Source organism: Nymphalis io, chromosome 8 (assembly GCF_905147045.1).
Source record: "Nymphalis io chromosome 8, ilAglIoxx1.1, whole genome shotgun sequence".
NCBI lineage: Eukaryota > Metazoa > Arthropoda > Insecta > Lepidoptera > Nymphalidae > Nymphalis > Nymphalis io.
In genome coordinates this window covers 10375562-10391975 of record NC_065895.1, presented here as the reverse complement: position 1 = coordinate 10391975, position 16414 = coordinate 10375562, and the positions used below count along the sequence as shown (strand labels likewise).

General features: G+C 30.1%; 2 protein-coding genes across 3 annotated transcripts; one reads left to right on the top strand and one right to left on the bottom strand.

Annotated features, from left to right (window-relative positions):
• Window positions 1-674: 674 nt before the first annotated feature.
• LOC126770023 (kynurenine 3-monooxygenase) lies at window positions 675-15042 on the bottom strand. Of its 2 annotated transcripts, none has more exons than XM_050489144.1 (10): window positions 14815-15042; window positions 13665-13734; window positions 13093-13286; window positions 12966-13014; window positions 12663-12750; window positions 12287-12458; window positions 9746-9997; window positions 8999-9229; window positions 8591-8752; window positions 675-847 (listed from the first exon to the last, which is right to left on the bottom strand). In XM_050489144.1, the coding sequence occupies exons 1-10, from the start codon at window positions 14875-14877 to the stop codon at window positions 782-784; spliced, it is 1347 nt and encodes a 448-aa protein (XP_050345101.1). In that variant the 5' UTR covers window positions 14878-15042; the 3' UTR covers window positions 675-781. The 2 variants fall into 2 exon arrangements, with proteins under 2 accessions (XP_050345101.1, XP_050345100.1); XM_050489143.1 differs by lacking the exon at window positions 675-847 and adding an exon at window positions 8231-8397.
• On the top strand, window positions 2543-4735 carry LOC126770138 (uncharacterized). Its single transcript, XM_050489324.1, has 2 exons — window positions 2543-2558; window positions 2997-4735. Exons 1-2 carry the CDS (start codon window positions 2543-2545, stop codon window positions 4733-4735), a joined length of 1755 nt encoding a protein of 584 aa, XP_050345281.1.
• Window positions 15043-16414: the final 1372 nt, after the last annotated feature.

The window sequence follows — 16414 nt, the reverse complement described above, 5'->3', positions numbered from 1 at the left end:
GAAGGTTTGGAGCTTATTCCACTACACTCCAATGCGGGTTGGTGGAATACACATGTGGCAGAATTTCGATGAAATTAGACACATGCAGGTTTCCTCACGATGTTTCCCTTCACCGAACCCGAGCACGAGATGAATTATAAACAGAAATTAAGCACATGAAAATTCAGAGGTAATGAAAAATAATAGATAATATTAATAAATAATAATATAAAATTATATGTATATTATTAGTCCGATTCGTTAAAAACGGCCCTGTAAATACTGACCTTCTGTGAATGTGCTTAAGACTAATATCCGTTGATTGACGTCTGTAATTCCACAGTATGATTGAATGATATAAGCAAAAACGAACGAATAAAACGGTCGCCTTCAGGTCATTTAAAAAAATCTATTGTTTTATAATACCTATAACTGTAAAAATGATATTAAAAAAATCCGCTGAGTTTATTTCGTCGTTTTCTTCTCAGTTCTAAGATTTTTATTTCCGAACTAGTGATAGATTTTAGGCACTCGATAAGCAAGTGTAACGCTTCTATACTAAATAAAGATTATTGACTTTGACACGTCTCACGTTGTAAAAGTGGTTTTTGATTATGTCTAATGAGGTTACATAAATTCCGACTAGCCTATATTTGATTTGTATCCTGGTAAATTAAAATAACTGTAATCAAAGATTAAAATAAATTAAAACAATTTTATTTCAAAATAACAACACATTACATATTAATCATGGAAATATAAGACTGGCTACTTTAATAGAAGACATTCTGATAATCTAATATCATTTGAAATAAAAATAAATGTATAAGCATAAAAGAATTATTAACATCATGGCGACGATGAGCACCTGCAATAGAAGAAAAATTACAAAATATCAGAAAGAAAAATTAAAATGAATAAATACCATTTGGTGAACACAACTTCGTTATAAGATTCCGTTTAATATGTATAACTATAGTATAGTTCAGTTCAGACTAAAATAATCATTTCATTTAAGTTAATAAGCACAGAGAAAATAAACAATAAAATACCCCTAATACCTTATTTTGCCACTGTCGATTTTTCACGCACTGACTATATGGCATCGTTGAAAAAGTGACAGAATTGTAAAGAGGTACCCACAAATCAGGCAAAAACCAAAATATAAAATCATCCATGGCCTTTCGGATTCGATACGAGGGACGAGTCACCAAGTCACGCATCTGTAACGTATAAATCGAAACAATTTGATAACGCTATATTGAAACACATATTTCTAACTAGACTACTGTAGTATTTTCTCCATCCAAAACAGATAAGTTCATGTTTGTGTCTAAACAAAATCGTAATTTTCATAAAGATCCTATTAGCTTTTTTATGCAAAGCAAATAACATTAACAAATAACACTGTTAAATGTTATTGATTGATGAAATAATTATTGTAAGTTGTAATGTAAAAATCAAATTACCTCTATATAATTATACATGGCCAGATCACTAATCGCGAAAGCGTCTTTCCATCTTGAATCTGAGAACTCTTGGAGAATGTTAGCAACATTATCGTTATGTTTTTGGAACAGCTCATTCAGGATATAGCAGTCTTCAAAGCCAGCGTTCATTCCCTGACCATAGAAAGGTACCACTGCGTGTGCCGCATCGCCTATTATAAGAGCCTTATCGCTAACATTGTATGGACGGCACTAGAAATTAAATCAAAATATAGATAATAATAATATCCTGGGACATTATTCACACACGGCCATCTGATCCCAAATTAAGCAGAGCTTGTGCTATGGAAACCAGACAACTGATATACTACATATACTACTTTTCTTTTTAAAATACATACTTATATAGATAATTACACCCAGACTCAGGACAAACAGATATGTTCATGCACAAATGTCTGTCCTGGGTGGGAATCGGACTCACAACCTTCGGCGTGAAAGGCAAGTATCTACCAACTATGCCAATCGGCTAGTCAAAGAGATAAAAGTTGAATTTAAATAATACAGTTTATTTGAGAAAGACATTAGCATTTAGTTAGTCAGTAAGTAACAGGCTGTGAATTTTCCACTACTGGACTCTTAGTCTCCAAATTTGAAGACAAGGTTTGGAACTCCACCACGCTAATTACGCAATTACTTAAGATAAAGTGGATTTTTCAAATCAAAAGCCAGTCAACAAATTGGCTATTTTATAAAATTACATTATACCTTAATAGCAACAAGTGGAGACGGAGATCCTCCAAAGAAGTCCTCAATTAATTTCTTTTCACCGATCAAAGGTATGGAGTCGGGAAAATATTTATGGAAGAAATTCATAAGCTTTTCGTCAGTGTCAATGTTCTTGAAACTCTTAAATGGCATGAATAATGTTACTGTCCAAGAACAATCTTGATTTGGTAAAGCAATCATCATAAAATTTCCTCTTGGCCAAATGTGCAAATAATTTGGTGGCATCTGAAACTAAAAATAATAAATATATAAATTATTTTTTGTAAAAAAAAATTATTCTTCCACTATTATTAAAACACACATTCAAATACATAATGTAACATAATATGTATTTGGAATTTGGTATATAGTCGAGGTCATATAAAAATAAACCACTTTTTTAAATTTAAGAATGTGGTATTATTTTAAGCTACATGTATATACTATAGTTGATTTAATAATGTATACTTAAGCACACATTATAAACAAAATTACAATTGTTAGTTCAGAAAAAAATAATAAATCATTGTAAGAAACAATACATATACTGTAAACAATCATTAGAACAGCATTTATCATAAAAATCTTGATACGATAAGCCAATAAGTATTCGTTACAAAAATCGATAATAACTTCCAATCCATCTATTACGCCGCGTAGAATCATACGACTAACTTGTCTGTGACAACATGAAATTAAAAAGGCTATACATTTCATTTATATGTATTATAACTAGTACGTCATCGAATCTAATTGATTTAAATAATAGAAATAACAGTGATTTGTTTTTAAATTCTGCAGCCGACTGCACAGCCTTAATAACTTACAAATATATTCCTTGTAACACCCTCATCACCTTAATTTCGACAGAGATTTATATGGTACCATTATACAAGTTATTAAGCCATAAAAACTGTTACAAATTTATAATCCGATCATTTCAAAGACAAGACTGGCTCATCTGGTCTGATCTTTATGTAACATCTCTGAAGGACTATTTGCAATTTTACTTAAATTTTAACAACTTACCAAAAAATACAGCATGGAATCCGAAAGCACAGTTTATTATACTGATATATGACTTAAAAATGACAGAATATAAAGAGGTATTTAAATTGTTGTTGAAATTAAATATTTTTAATATTATTTTGTTGACAAAATCAGAAATTGGTAACTTAAAAATAAATACCTATAATCCATTCGATAAGAATGCATGTGGAATATCCTTCGATGAAGTGCTAAATATAACAAATTGTGATGATGTTAATAATATAAAAACGAATTACGATCACTTGGAAGTTGAATATCGCAATTGTACAATAACAATCGCAGGATCTGAAGATATTCCAAATTTTATTTATGCAACAAATAAAGAATATTCTTATTTGCAAAAAAACAATCAGGGTCTAGAGCAATACTTGCTCGCAAATTTCGCAAAACGAGAAAACATAACACTAGAATACATTCTAGTAGGACCAGGACTTGGGTATGGAGTCGTTTTACCGAACTGGACGAGTACTGGATCATTGAGATATTTACAAAATAATACAGTCAGTATTGTTGCTGGAGGTTATCTGTTGATGCTGAATCGTTTCGAATTGTTTGATTGCATCTGGGGTTACAGTTATTCATCTTTTTTCTTATTTACTCCAGCAAAAGGTGAGGTCTATTGGAAAAAAGTTTATCAACAATTTAGTGGAAGCATCTGGGTATTAATAGTTGTATGCTATTTTTTCATTACCATGTTAACTTTATTTACCGGCCGATATTTTATGGGACTTAATGATGCAAGGAGATTAGCGCTTGTATTATGGGGATATACTTTCGGAAACACAAACGAAAAATTATTACGCCTAATTAAATTACGAAAAATTGTCATAGTTTGGGTTTGGTTCACATTTTTTATTACTAGTTTTTATAACACAGCTTTTTATACATTGCTAACGACTAAGTCTATTGAAAAAGTAGCGTATGCCCAGAGAGATTTGAACTCCTTGCCATTTAAGCCATGTATAAGTGAAAACACAAGGAATTTTTTTCAATTTAAATACAATAGGACATTACCAGGGAAAGTCATCAATCAATGTAAAAATATTGACAGAGCATTAAATACGGTAGCAAATAGAAATGATTTTTACGCCATTGAATTGGATTACCGCTACAAAATCAGAGAATTTAAATACATTGATGGCAAAGGTCATCATAAATTGGACAGATCTCAATATACAAATAACATCATGTCAGCTATGTATACGACAAGAGGATTTCCCTTATTACAAAAATTACAAAGATATGCTCGTTACCACATGGAAGCGGGATTATTGAAAAATCAAGCAGGTTTAATAATTCACAGGTATAACATGTTTAACAAACAATATAGTCACTCATTTAAAAATTTGTGTTTATCCGATCTACGAATTCCATTCATTATATTGTTCTTTGGTTACATAATTTCCATAATTTGTTTTATTATAGAAATTAAAAACTGGAAGAAACGTAGATTAATTGATTTAAAAATGTTTAAAAGAGAATTTAACTAACTCCACCATACTCTGAAGCTAGTATGCACAGCTCTAAGTAACCAAGTTCTATGTACATAACATAAAACATCAAACATATTTATATATCATAATTCCCTGTTCACATTAAAAGAAAATAATATATCAAACAAAATTGTTACGGTAAGGTATAATTAGTACTTTTATACAAAGTTCGATTACATGACGTGAAATCATATTTTCTACTAGTCAAGTCGCATACCAGTGTCTCAATTGTCTATGCTATGTCTCATGCAATTAACGCTTATATCTATTTCATTTGTTTTCATTCTTACGACGTCTTCATCGAATTTAATACACTTATATAAAAATGTATCTAACACAGAAGACACCAAGGATTTATTTTTCAAATACGCAATTGATTGTATAACAGTTATCATTTACAAACATGTTCCTTGTGGCACTCTCATCACGGTCATTTCTACAATCGATCATACGGATCCGTTAAATAGGTTATGGAGCGATAAAAAATGTTACAATTTTATTGAACGATCAATAAAAACACAAAAATGGATCAATAGTTCTGATGTTTATATAATGTCTACAAAAAACAGTATCCAACTATTCTCAAGTTTGAAAGAGTTATCAAGAGATACAGCATGGAATCCAACAGCACAGTTTATTATAATAATATACGACTCAAAATGGTCAGAATATGATGATATCTTTAAATTACTCTTGAAATTCAACATTTATAATATTCTTCTACTTACAAAATCGAAAAACGGTGAATTCAAACTAATTACCTATAACCCATTCAAAAACAATTCTTGTGGAAAATACTTCGATAAAATAATAAGTAAAATAAAAAACTGCGAAGTTGTAGACACCATCAGAATAAACTACAAGCATTTAGAAAATAAATTTCGTAATTGTACAATCACTACCGCTGCGCTTGCATCTGGGGATATGATTAAAGAAGGTTGCTCTTATTTACGCCAGCCCCAAGTGACATTAGTTGGAATCAAAACAGTTTATCGACCATTTAGCGTTACTACTTGGACTTTGATTTGTCTTTCATTTGTTTTTGTTACTGTTGTAACTATTTTGGTCAGTCGATATTTCGAAGAAGATAAACTTTATAAATAACTTACCGCTTAAATTGTGGGTAAATACATATCATTTGCTAACACTAGCAACAAATTGTTACGCATGAAAAAATTACGAATAATTATCATTGTATGGATTTGGTTTACATTTTTAATCTCCAGTTTTTACAGCACCGCTTTGTTCAGCTTAATTACAGCCAAAGAAACAAGACAAGAAACATTTACTCCAGATAATCTACGTTCTTTGCGATTGAAGCCCTGTATAAGCAACGATATTTATTTGTTCTTTAAAAATAATTACAATTTTAGTTTTTTTGGAGAATCACCTCGTAGGTGTCAGCAAAGTTTTTCATTAGATATAGTAGCAGATAGCGATAATTTTTACACTGTTGAAATCGATTATAGGTATTATATCAGAAAGTTTAAATATATCGATGACAAGGGCAACAATAAATTGAAACAGATTAATTTTGGGAATGGTGTAGAATATGTTATGTACATAAAAAAAGGATTCCCTTTAAAAGAAAAAATCCAAAAATACGCTCACTACCACCTCGAATCGGGATTATTGAAAAAACAAAAGAAAACAATATATCACTGGTATAATATAAGAAAAACTAAACATATTGGCCGTACATTTACGGTTTCTCGCTTATCTGACTTTAGAATTCACTTCAGTATATTGTTCCTTGGTTATATCCTTTCCTTCATTTGTCTTATTATAGAAATAAAAAGTAAAGTTGATTAGATTTCGCCCTGTCTATCATTATTAAATTGACATTGGAAAGAAGAAGACGAAGTATCGATTAACTAATTACTTGCTCACTCATCTTTTTCATAATAAGAATCTTCAGTGTCTGTGTCTTGTTTCTAGGAACGTACAGTTTCGATTTCGATGGCTTACGTAAATTTCTGTAACATAAACAAATAAAATTTTATTTAAATTTTAAATAGTAACGTCGTTTGGAATTAGAGTTAGAGTTAAATAATTCAGTGTGTATACTTTTCCCATAGTTGTAATGAAAAATTAACTTAAAGCTTTTGGCTAGAACAGTATTGTTATGTATCTCCAAATAAAAGACGTAATATGCTTATAAAACTATTAATGGTATAATATAATTATAAGAACACAGGCACCGATTTGATAAAATACAATGCACACAAGTTCTTAACGCAAATAGTAATAAGATTGTATAGATTAGAGAAAATAGGATTATTTAATAAAAAAAACGTGCAAACAACTTTGTCCTTATGAATAAATAATACAATAACTTCTTCAATTTTATTTCAAATCGAATAGACTCCTCCAGTATCAATTGTCCCTTAAACTTTACAGACATTTAAACTATGATAACTCATAGTATTCTTCTGTTTTTCAAAAATGTGTATCTTTCTCTAAGAGATGTCAGTTTTCATGTTGAAAGTATGTTCTTCATTATCCATGTAAAGGTATATATTCGGATAATAGTAATATGAATATTTAAGTTACGTTAGAATAACAACTGAATATAATTATAAATACGACGCCTTCTAGAACGATTAATTTATCTAATAAAAATTGAAAAACATTTAAGTTATGTGATATATTTTTTTCTTTCTACGTTTTATGTATTTGTGATTCTACATATTTATTGAATTTTATAAATTAATACCATTGACACACAAACACATTAAAACTTGTTTATTATTTATAAACATTTTATCTCTTAACAGTAACAGCCTGTAAATGTTCAACCGCTGGGCTAAGAGAAGGTTTGGAGCTTATTCCACTACACTCCAATGCGGGTTGGTGGAATACACATGTGGCAGAATTTCGATGAAATTAGACACATGCAGGTTTCCTCACGATGTTTCCCTTCACCGAACCCGAGCACGAGATGAATTATAAACAGAAATTAAGCACATGAAAATTCAGAGGTAATGAAAAATAATAGATAATATTAATAAATAATAATATAAAATTATATGTATATTATTAGTCCGATTCGTTAAAAACGGCCCTGTAAATACTGACCTTCTGTGAATGTGCTTAAGACTAATATCCGTTGATTGACGTCTGTAATTCCACAGTATGATTGAATGATATAAGCAAAAACGAACGAATAAAACGGTCGCCTTCAGGTCATTTAAAAAAATCTATTGTTTTATAATACCTATAACTGTAAAAATGATATTAAAAAAATCCGCTGAGTTTATTTCGTCGTTTTCTTCTCAGTTCTAAGATTTTTATTTCCGAACTAGTGATAGATTTTAGGCACTCGATAAGCAAGTGTAACGCTTCTATACTAAATAAAGATTATTGACTTTGACACGTCTCACGTTGTAAAAGTGGTTTTTGATTATGTCTAATGAGGTTACATAAATTCCGACTAGCCTATATTTGATTTGTATCCTGGTAAATTAAAATAACTGTAATCAAAGATTAAAATAAATTAAAACAATTTTATTTCAAAATAACAACACATTACATATTAATCATGGAAATATAAGACTGGCTACTTTAATAGAAGACATTCTGATAATCTAATATCATTTGAAATAAAAATAAATGTATAAGCATAAAAGAATTATTAACATCATGGCGACGATGAGCACCTGCAATAGAAGAAAAATTACAAAATATCAGAAAGAAAAATTAAAATGAATAAATACCATTTGGTGAACACAACTTCGTTATAAGATTCCGTTTAATATGTATAACTATAGTATAGTTCAGTTCAGACTAAAATAATCATTTCATTTAAGTTAATAAGCACAGAGAAAATAAACAATAAAATACCCCTAATACCTTATTTTGCCACTGTCGATTTTTCACGCACTGACTATATGGCATCGTTGAAAAAGTGACAGAATTGTAAAGAGGTACCCACAAATCAGGCAAAAACCAAAATATAAAATCATCCATGGCCTTTCGGATTCGATACGAGGGACGAGTCACCAAGTCACGCATCTGTAACGTATAAATCGAAACAATTTGATAACGCTATATTGAAACACATATTTCTAACTAGACTACTGTAGTATTTTCTCCATCCAAAACAGATAAGTTCATGTTTGTGTCTAAACAAAATCGTAATTTTCATAAAGATCCTATTAGCTTTTTTATGCAAAGCAAATAACATTAACAAATAACACTGTTAAATGTTATTGATTGATGAAATAATTATTGTAAGTTGTAATGTAAAAATCAAATTACCTCTATATAATTATACATGGCCAGATCACTAATCGCGAAAGCGTCTTTCCATCTTGAATCTGAGAACTCTTGGAGAATGTTAGCAACATTATCGTTATGTTTTTGGAACAGCTCATTCAGGATATAGCAGTCTTCAAAGCCAGCGTTCATTCCCTGACCATAGAAAGGTACCACTGCGTGTGCCGCATCGCCTATTATAAGAGCCTTATCGCTAACATTGTATGGACGGCACTAGAAATTAAATCAAAATATAGATAATAATAATATCCTGGGACATTATTCACACACGGCCATCTGATCCCAAATTAAGCAGAGCTTGTGCTATGGAAACCAGACAACTGATATACTACATATACTACTTTTCTTTTTAAAATACATACTTATATAGATAATTACACCCAGACTCAGGACAAACAGATATGTTCATGCACAAATGTCTGTCCTGGGTGGGAATCGGACTCACAACCTTCGGCGTGAAAGGCAAGTATCTACCAACTATGCCAATCGGCTAGTCAAAGAGATAAAAGTTGAATTTAAATAATACAGTTTATTTGAGAAAGACATTAGCATTTAGTTAGTCAGTAAGTAACAGGCTGTGAATTTTCCACTACTGGACTCTTAGTCTCCAAATTTGAAGACAAGGTTTGGAACTCCACCACGCTAATTACGCAATTACTTAAGATAAAGTGGATTTTTCAAATCAAAAGCCAGTCAACAAATTGGCTATTTTATAAAATTACATTATACCTTAATAGCAACAAGTGGAGACGGAGATCCTCCAAAGAAGTCCTCAATTAATTTCTTTTCACCGATCAAAGGTATGGAGTCGGGAAAATATTTATGGAAGAAATTCATAAGCTTTTCGTCAGTGTCAATGTTCTTGAAACTCTTAAATGGCATGAATAATGTTACTGTCCAAGAACAATCTTGATTTGGTAAAGCAATCATCATAAAATTTCCTCTTGGCCAAATGTGCAAATAATTTGGTGGCATCTGAAACTAAAAATAATAAATATATAAATTATTTTTTGTAAAAAAAAATTATTCTTCCACTATTATTAAAACACACATTCAAATACATAATGTAACATAATATGTATTTGGAATTTGGTATATAGTCGAGGTCATATAAAAATAAACCACTTTTTTAAATTTAAGAATGTGGTATTATTTTAAGCTACATGTATATACTATAGTTGATTTAATAATGTATACTTAAGCACACATTATAAACAAAATTACAATTGTTAGTTCAGAAAAAAATAATAAATCATTGTAAGAAACAATACATATACTGTAAACAATCATTAGAACAGCATTTATCATAAAAATCTTGATACGATAAGCCAATAAGTATTCGTTACAAAAATCGATAATAACTTCCAATCCATCTATTACGCCGCGTAGAATCATACGACTAACTTGTCTGTGACAACATGAAATTAAAAAGGCTATACATTTCATTTATATGTATTATAACTAGTACGTCATCGAATCTAATTGATTTAAATAATAGAAATAACAGTGATTTGTTTTTAAATTCTGCAGCCGACTGCACAGCCTTAATAACTTACAAATATATTCCTTGTAACACCCTCATCACCTTAATTTCGACAGAGATTTATATGGTACCATTATACAAGTTATTAAGCCATAAAAACTGTTACAAATTTATAATCCGATCATTTCAAAGACAAGACTGGCTCATCTGGTCTGATCTTTATGTAACATCTCTGAAGGACTATTTGCAATTTTACTTAAATTTTAACAACTTACCAAAAAATACAGCATGGAATCCGAAAGCACAGTTTATTATACTGATATATGACTTAAAAATGACAGAATATAAAGAGGTATTTAAATTGTTGTTGAAATTAAATATTTTTAATATTATTTTGTTGACAAAATCAGAAATTGGTAACTTAAAAATAAATACCTATAATCCATTCGATAAGAATGCATGTGGAATATCCTTCGATGAAGTGCTAAATATAACAAATTGTGATGATGTTAATAATATAAAAACGAATTACGATCACTTGGAAGTTGAATATCGCAATTGTACAATAACAATCGCAGGATCTGAAGATATTCCAAATTTTATTTATGCAACAAATAAAGAATATTCTTATTTGCAAAAAAACATTCAGGGTCTAGAGCAATACATGCTAGCAAATTTCGCAAAACGAGAAAACATAACACTAGAATACATTCTAGTAGGACCAGGACTTGGGTATGGAGTCGTTTTACCGAACTGGACGAGTACTGGATCATTGAGATATTTACAAAATAATACAGTCAGTATTGTTGCTGGAGGTTATCTGTTGATGCTGAATCGTTTCGAATTGTTTGATTGCATCTGGGGTTACAGTTATTCATCTTTTTTCTTATTTACTCCAGCAAAAGGTGAGGTCTATTGGACAAAAGTTTATCAACAATTTAGTGGAAGCATCTGGGTATTAATAGTTGTATGCTATTTTTTCATTACCATGTTAACTATATTTACCGGCCGATATTTTATGGGACTTAATGATGCAAGGAGATTAGCGCTTGTATTATGGGGATATATTTTCGGAAACACAAACGAAAAATTATTACGCCTAAAGAAATTACGAAAAATTATCATAGTTTGGGTTTGGTTCACATTTTTTATTACTAGTTTTTATAACACAGCTTTTTATACATTGCTAACGACTAAGTCTATTGAAAAAGTAGCGTATGCCAAGAGAGATTTGAACTCCTTGCCATTTAAACCATGTATAAGTGAAAACACAAGGATTTTTTTTCAATTTAAGTACAATAGGACATTACCAGGGAAAGTCATCAATCAATGTAAAAATATTGACAGAGCATTAAATACGGTAGCAAATAGAAATGATTTTTACGCCATTGAATTGAATTACGGCTACAAAATCAGAGAATTTAAATACATTGATGGCAAAGGTCATCATAAATTGGACAGATCTCAATATACAAATAACATCATGTCAGCTATGTATACGACAAGAGGATTTCCCTTATTACAAAAATTACAAAGATATGCTCGTTACCACATGGAAGCGGGATTATTGAAAAATCAAGCAGGTTTAATAATTCACCGGTATAACATGTTTAACAAACAATATAGTCACTCATTTAAAAATTTGTGTTTATCCGATCTACGAATTCCATTCATTATATTGTTCCTTGGTTACATAATTTCCTTAATTTGTTTTGTCATAGAAATTAAAAACTGAAATAAACATAGATTAATTGATTTAAAAATGTTTAAAAGAGAATTTAACTAACGCCACCATCCTCTGAAGCTGGTATGCACAGCTCTAAGTAACCGTGTTCTATGTACTGCTGACTGAAATCGAAGAGTGGCTGCTTCATCATTTCTTTTCGCACTGCTGAAAATGCACCATCAGCTCCAATGATCAAGTCTGCATTTACATCCACTGTCTCATTTGTATCAGTTCTGAAAACGTGTAGTTTCATCGTGTTTGTATTTTTTGATACTACATGCAAAAGGTGATAACTACTTTGTAAGTATTAATTAATTAAAGGCACTTTGTTCCAATTCTCGACGAGGTTTGTTTACTTCATTTAACACATGTTTTATGAAGGCAATGTTATCTGTAATTATATAAGGTTTGTAAGATAAAAAATATTATATACTTACTTAAGGAATGTTAGCGAACCATTTCGAAAGTCTGACTTTATCAGTTTATGGTTGAAATATTTATTTACGTTGTCGTAGTTTTCAGATTCTGTAAAAATAAAAAATGAATTTATTTTATGTGAATATATATTTTTTCAATATTATTACAAAATTATTTTTATTATAACTAATATTTTTGTTGGAGTTGTTGTTCGTTTCATTTTAACTTTAAGCAGTGGAGCAAAGTTGTTTTTTTTTCATAAATATATAAATAAAACTTAAGTCTAAAAAATCTAAAAAATATATATGTAACCTCAGAATTACCTTTTAAGAGAATGTTATTTAAATAATTTCTTCCCACGGAATAAATACACTGAAAAATATATTGTTTTATTATTTATCTGTAAAAGAATGTAAAAACAAAATAAAAATGTTAATATTTGTACAATACCTGATTTGTTCTAGCATCATATGGAATAGAATATGTGGTGCTATCCGGCCTATGGATCATTCTAGCTCTCATAGGTATTCCATGTTCGTTTACCATGTGGTCTTCGACGCCAACACCTTTCAAGGCCTTGCGCCCGCGCACCGACAGGGCCAGGTTAATCGAACGCCCTCGAATATGTGGAGTTTTTCTCAAATCTAAAGTCAAGTAGTAAATAAACTTTAAGAATTATGTAAATATTTTTAAACGATTTTACGAGTAGATACATAACATAAGACTTCGAATCGTAACACTTTAAATGTATATTAAGTATTTTATTACTTAAACTAATTAAATTTTAAATCTTAGGATGTTAACTTTAACAAGTAGAACACCATGAAAAAAAAACGCATACTCAAGTATATTTAGAAACAAATCATTTTATTTCAATTCAATTGTCTATATATTTTTTACATTAATCTTATTTATTGCATATTATATTTCCCGGAACTGATTACTTATAATATATTGTATAACATAAATATTAGCACGCGCTAAAGGACTTTATAATTAAATACATTAACATACATGTTTACCTTCGCGATACTCGTAGAGGGACACTCGATGTCCTCGTTTCGCCAAAAAAATTGCTTCAAGAGATCCAACCTAAAACATGCGATAGCGAAACGGTTTAAAGGACTCATTATAACCTGTATATTTTATATTATATCCGGCATATATAAGGTCGGAAGCTATTCCGACCGCGTGTCAGAAAGTGGTACCCTATATACATTCTGTTACCCTGACAACGTATATGCAAAATTTCGTGATGATAGTTAAGGCGTGATAGCGTAACAAACAAACAAACTTACTTACGCATTTATAATATTAACTAAGATTGAATCATTTTCATACATCACTTCATCGATTTAATGAATGTTAATACAAAATTATTGTTTATAAAATTAACTTGGTTATCAAGTAATCAAAATTGATACTTAAATATATAATGCTATCTATATTAAATGTGGATGATGTCCCTTAATTGAAATGATATATCCAATGAAAGCAATACGTGGTTCTAACAAAATTATAAACTAACGCTTTTCTAATAAATCAATTAATCATTTTCTAAAAAAAAATCGAGGAATTCTAAATAATTACGTATTTTATTACGAATCAAAATAACATATGGTATTTACTAGTAATAATTTTTTTAAATTAACGTTAACTACAATGTCTATCAATATTTATTTATTTTACGAATCGTGTATAAATAGGTCATATTTTAATAGAGAAAGGTTAACGTACTATCATTGTTGGCTCATCCAATTATCGCGTACTAGTACTAGCTGTACGACCCCATTATTATCTTTGATCAATTTTATTGTAAATAACTTAAAATATGTCATCCAATATGTCCATAAAAACTGTATTATTACTGTGAATTACTTAATATTTAAAAAATATACAAATACATAATTAAATCTCATAAAGTGAGCGTATATATTTAATTTATGGTGCTTTGTATCAGCATCTGATTTTAAGTACCAAACTATAATAGAATCCTTGAAAATATTAATAATTTCAACTCATTACGAAAGCTTAAATAATTATAAATTTTGTCATATTTACAAAAATACAATTTTAATCATAGACGAACTAGACAATCATATTAAATAACAACTATTTATTAATATTATTAAAAACCTATTACTTGAAACAAAATTATGAAAACATCCTTACCAATCCTCCACCAACAACAACAATATTCAATTTTTTCTTCGTGTTTCCATTTTGTAATGCCATTTTTGAAGATAAAATTATTTGTACAATTAAAATATATATTATTACACTTTTAAGAACAAAATTTAAAATTTATATCTTCTAGAATGATCTTAAAACAATTTATAAGAAGTCAAACTTTATCCGAGCCGCTTCTTATATGTCGTCCGGACCGCAACTAAACAAGTAAATGTCATGGAGTGTCTAGCGGAATAGTTCTGTATCAAATTAAACAGGTTTATTAAACTCGCAAACTTAATTAAACAGATATGTAGTGATTTAGTAATAGAATTATTGAAGTTATATTTGAATAATTATTGTATACATATGTGCAAATTTCAAAACTGTTTATAAATTGATAGTTTTGTTCTAACTAAACACACTTACCTAATTCTTACTTACTAACGTCCAGTCAATAGGGACAGATATGGTCATTTGGTTCGCAAAAGGTGGTGAAGTTATAATTTTGAAATATGTTAAGTTTGTACTCTGGTACAACGGTTGAACTACGACTAAAAATGAATAAAATTTCACACATTTTTTGTTTCAACATTTTTTTTGTACGACTCATATGTATCGAGTTATGGCAGCGTAAAGATGAAAAATTGTTAACCAATACGTCGAATTACTTTTTTTTGGTAAATTTCGAAAGAATAAATAGCATTTTTTTATTTTACCGCTTTTCCACACCAAAATAAGATTATATGGTGAAATGTATTCGAAATTTAAATGGCTATTATTATTAATAATAACATGATATTCAGCATGAACGTTTCAATTCTCGTTCGGTGGATTCTGTGCAAATGTTTTCAGAAGCAGCTATATACAGAAGGTATGCCTGCCGGTATAGCTGCCGTTATGCCCGCCGATATACCTGCTGTATATAACGTTTTGATTATCAAAACAGCAATTTCCATCATCTCAACATTCAATATGTTTTCGTTATTGGTGAAGTCGTCGATCTTCTAGTTTTGCTGACTTTCGCAAACCTACTAAAGTTACTGGTGGTAGGGCTTTGTACAAGCTCGTCTGCGTAGGTACCACCCACTCATCAGATATGCTACCGCAAAACAGCAATACTTTATATTGTTGTGTTCCGGTTTGAATGGTGAGTGAGCCAGTGTAATTACAGGCACAAGGGACATAAAATCTTAGTTCCCAAGGTTGGTGGCGCATTGGCTATGTAAGCGATGGTTGACATTTCGTACAATGCCAATGTCTAAGGGTGTTTGGTGACCACTTACCATCAGGTGGCCCATATGCTCGTCCTATTCTATTAAAAAAAAACTGCTGAAAGACTGTATTCCGCGAAGCTTAAACAAGATCAACAGCTGAAAATATCCTGTTTCTACATGCGTTTAGTGGCTGCGATACGACGTCGTCTCTCTTCAACATAGTCTAAATAAGGAATGCTCATTTTATATTATACGATAAGATTCAAGTTGCCTTGTTAGGCCTCCATGACAAGAGACAGTCCTCTTCAATATAATCGTATGTTTATATAATCATATGTATATACTGTGTTTAATTATCCATATTTTAATAAATAGATCAACATTTT

Bases quoted from the DNA above. Each gene is read 5' to 3' on its own strand.
- LOC126770023 (XM_050489144.1), bottom strand. From the start codon at position 14,877: ATGGCATTACAAAATGGAAACACGAAGAAAAAATTGAATATTGTTGTT. The intron at 13,287-13,664 runs GTAAACATGTAT...ACTTGACTTTAG, and splicing joins CCTCTACGAGTATCGCGAAG to ATTTGAGAAAAACTCCACAT. The intron at 13,015-13,092 runs GTATTGTACAAA...TATATTTTTCAG, and splicing joins ATGATGCTAGAACAAATCAG to TGTATTTATTCCGTGGGAAG.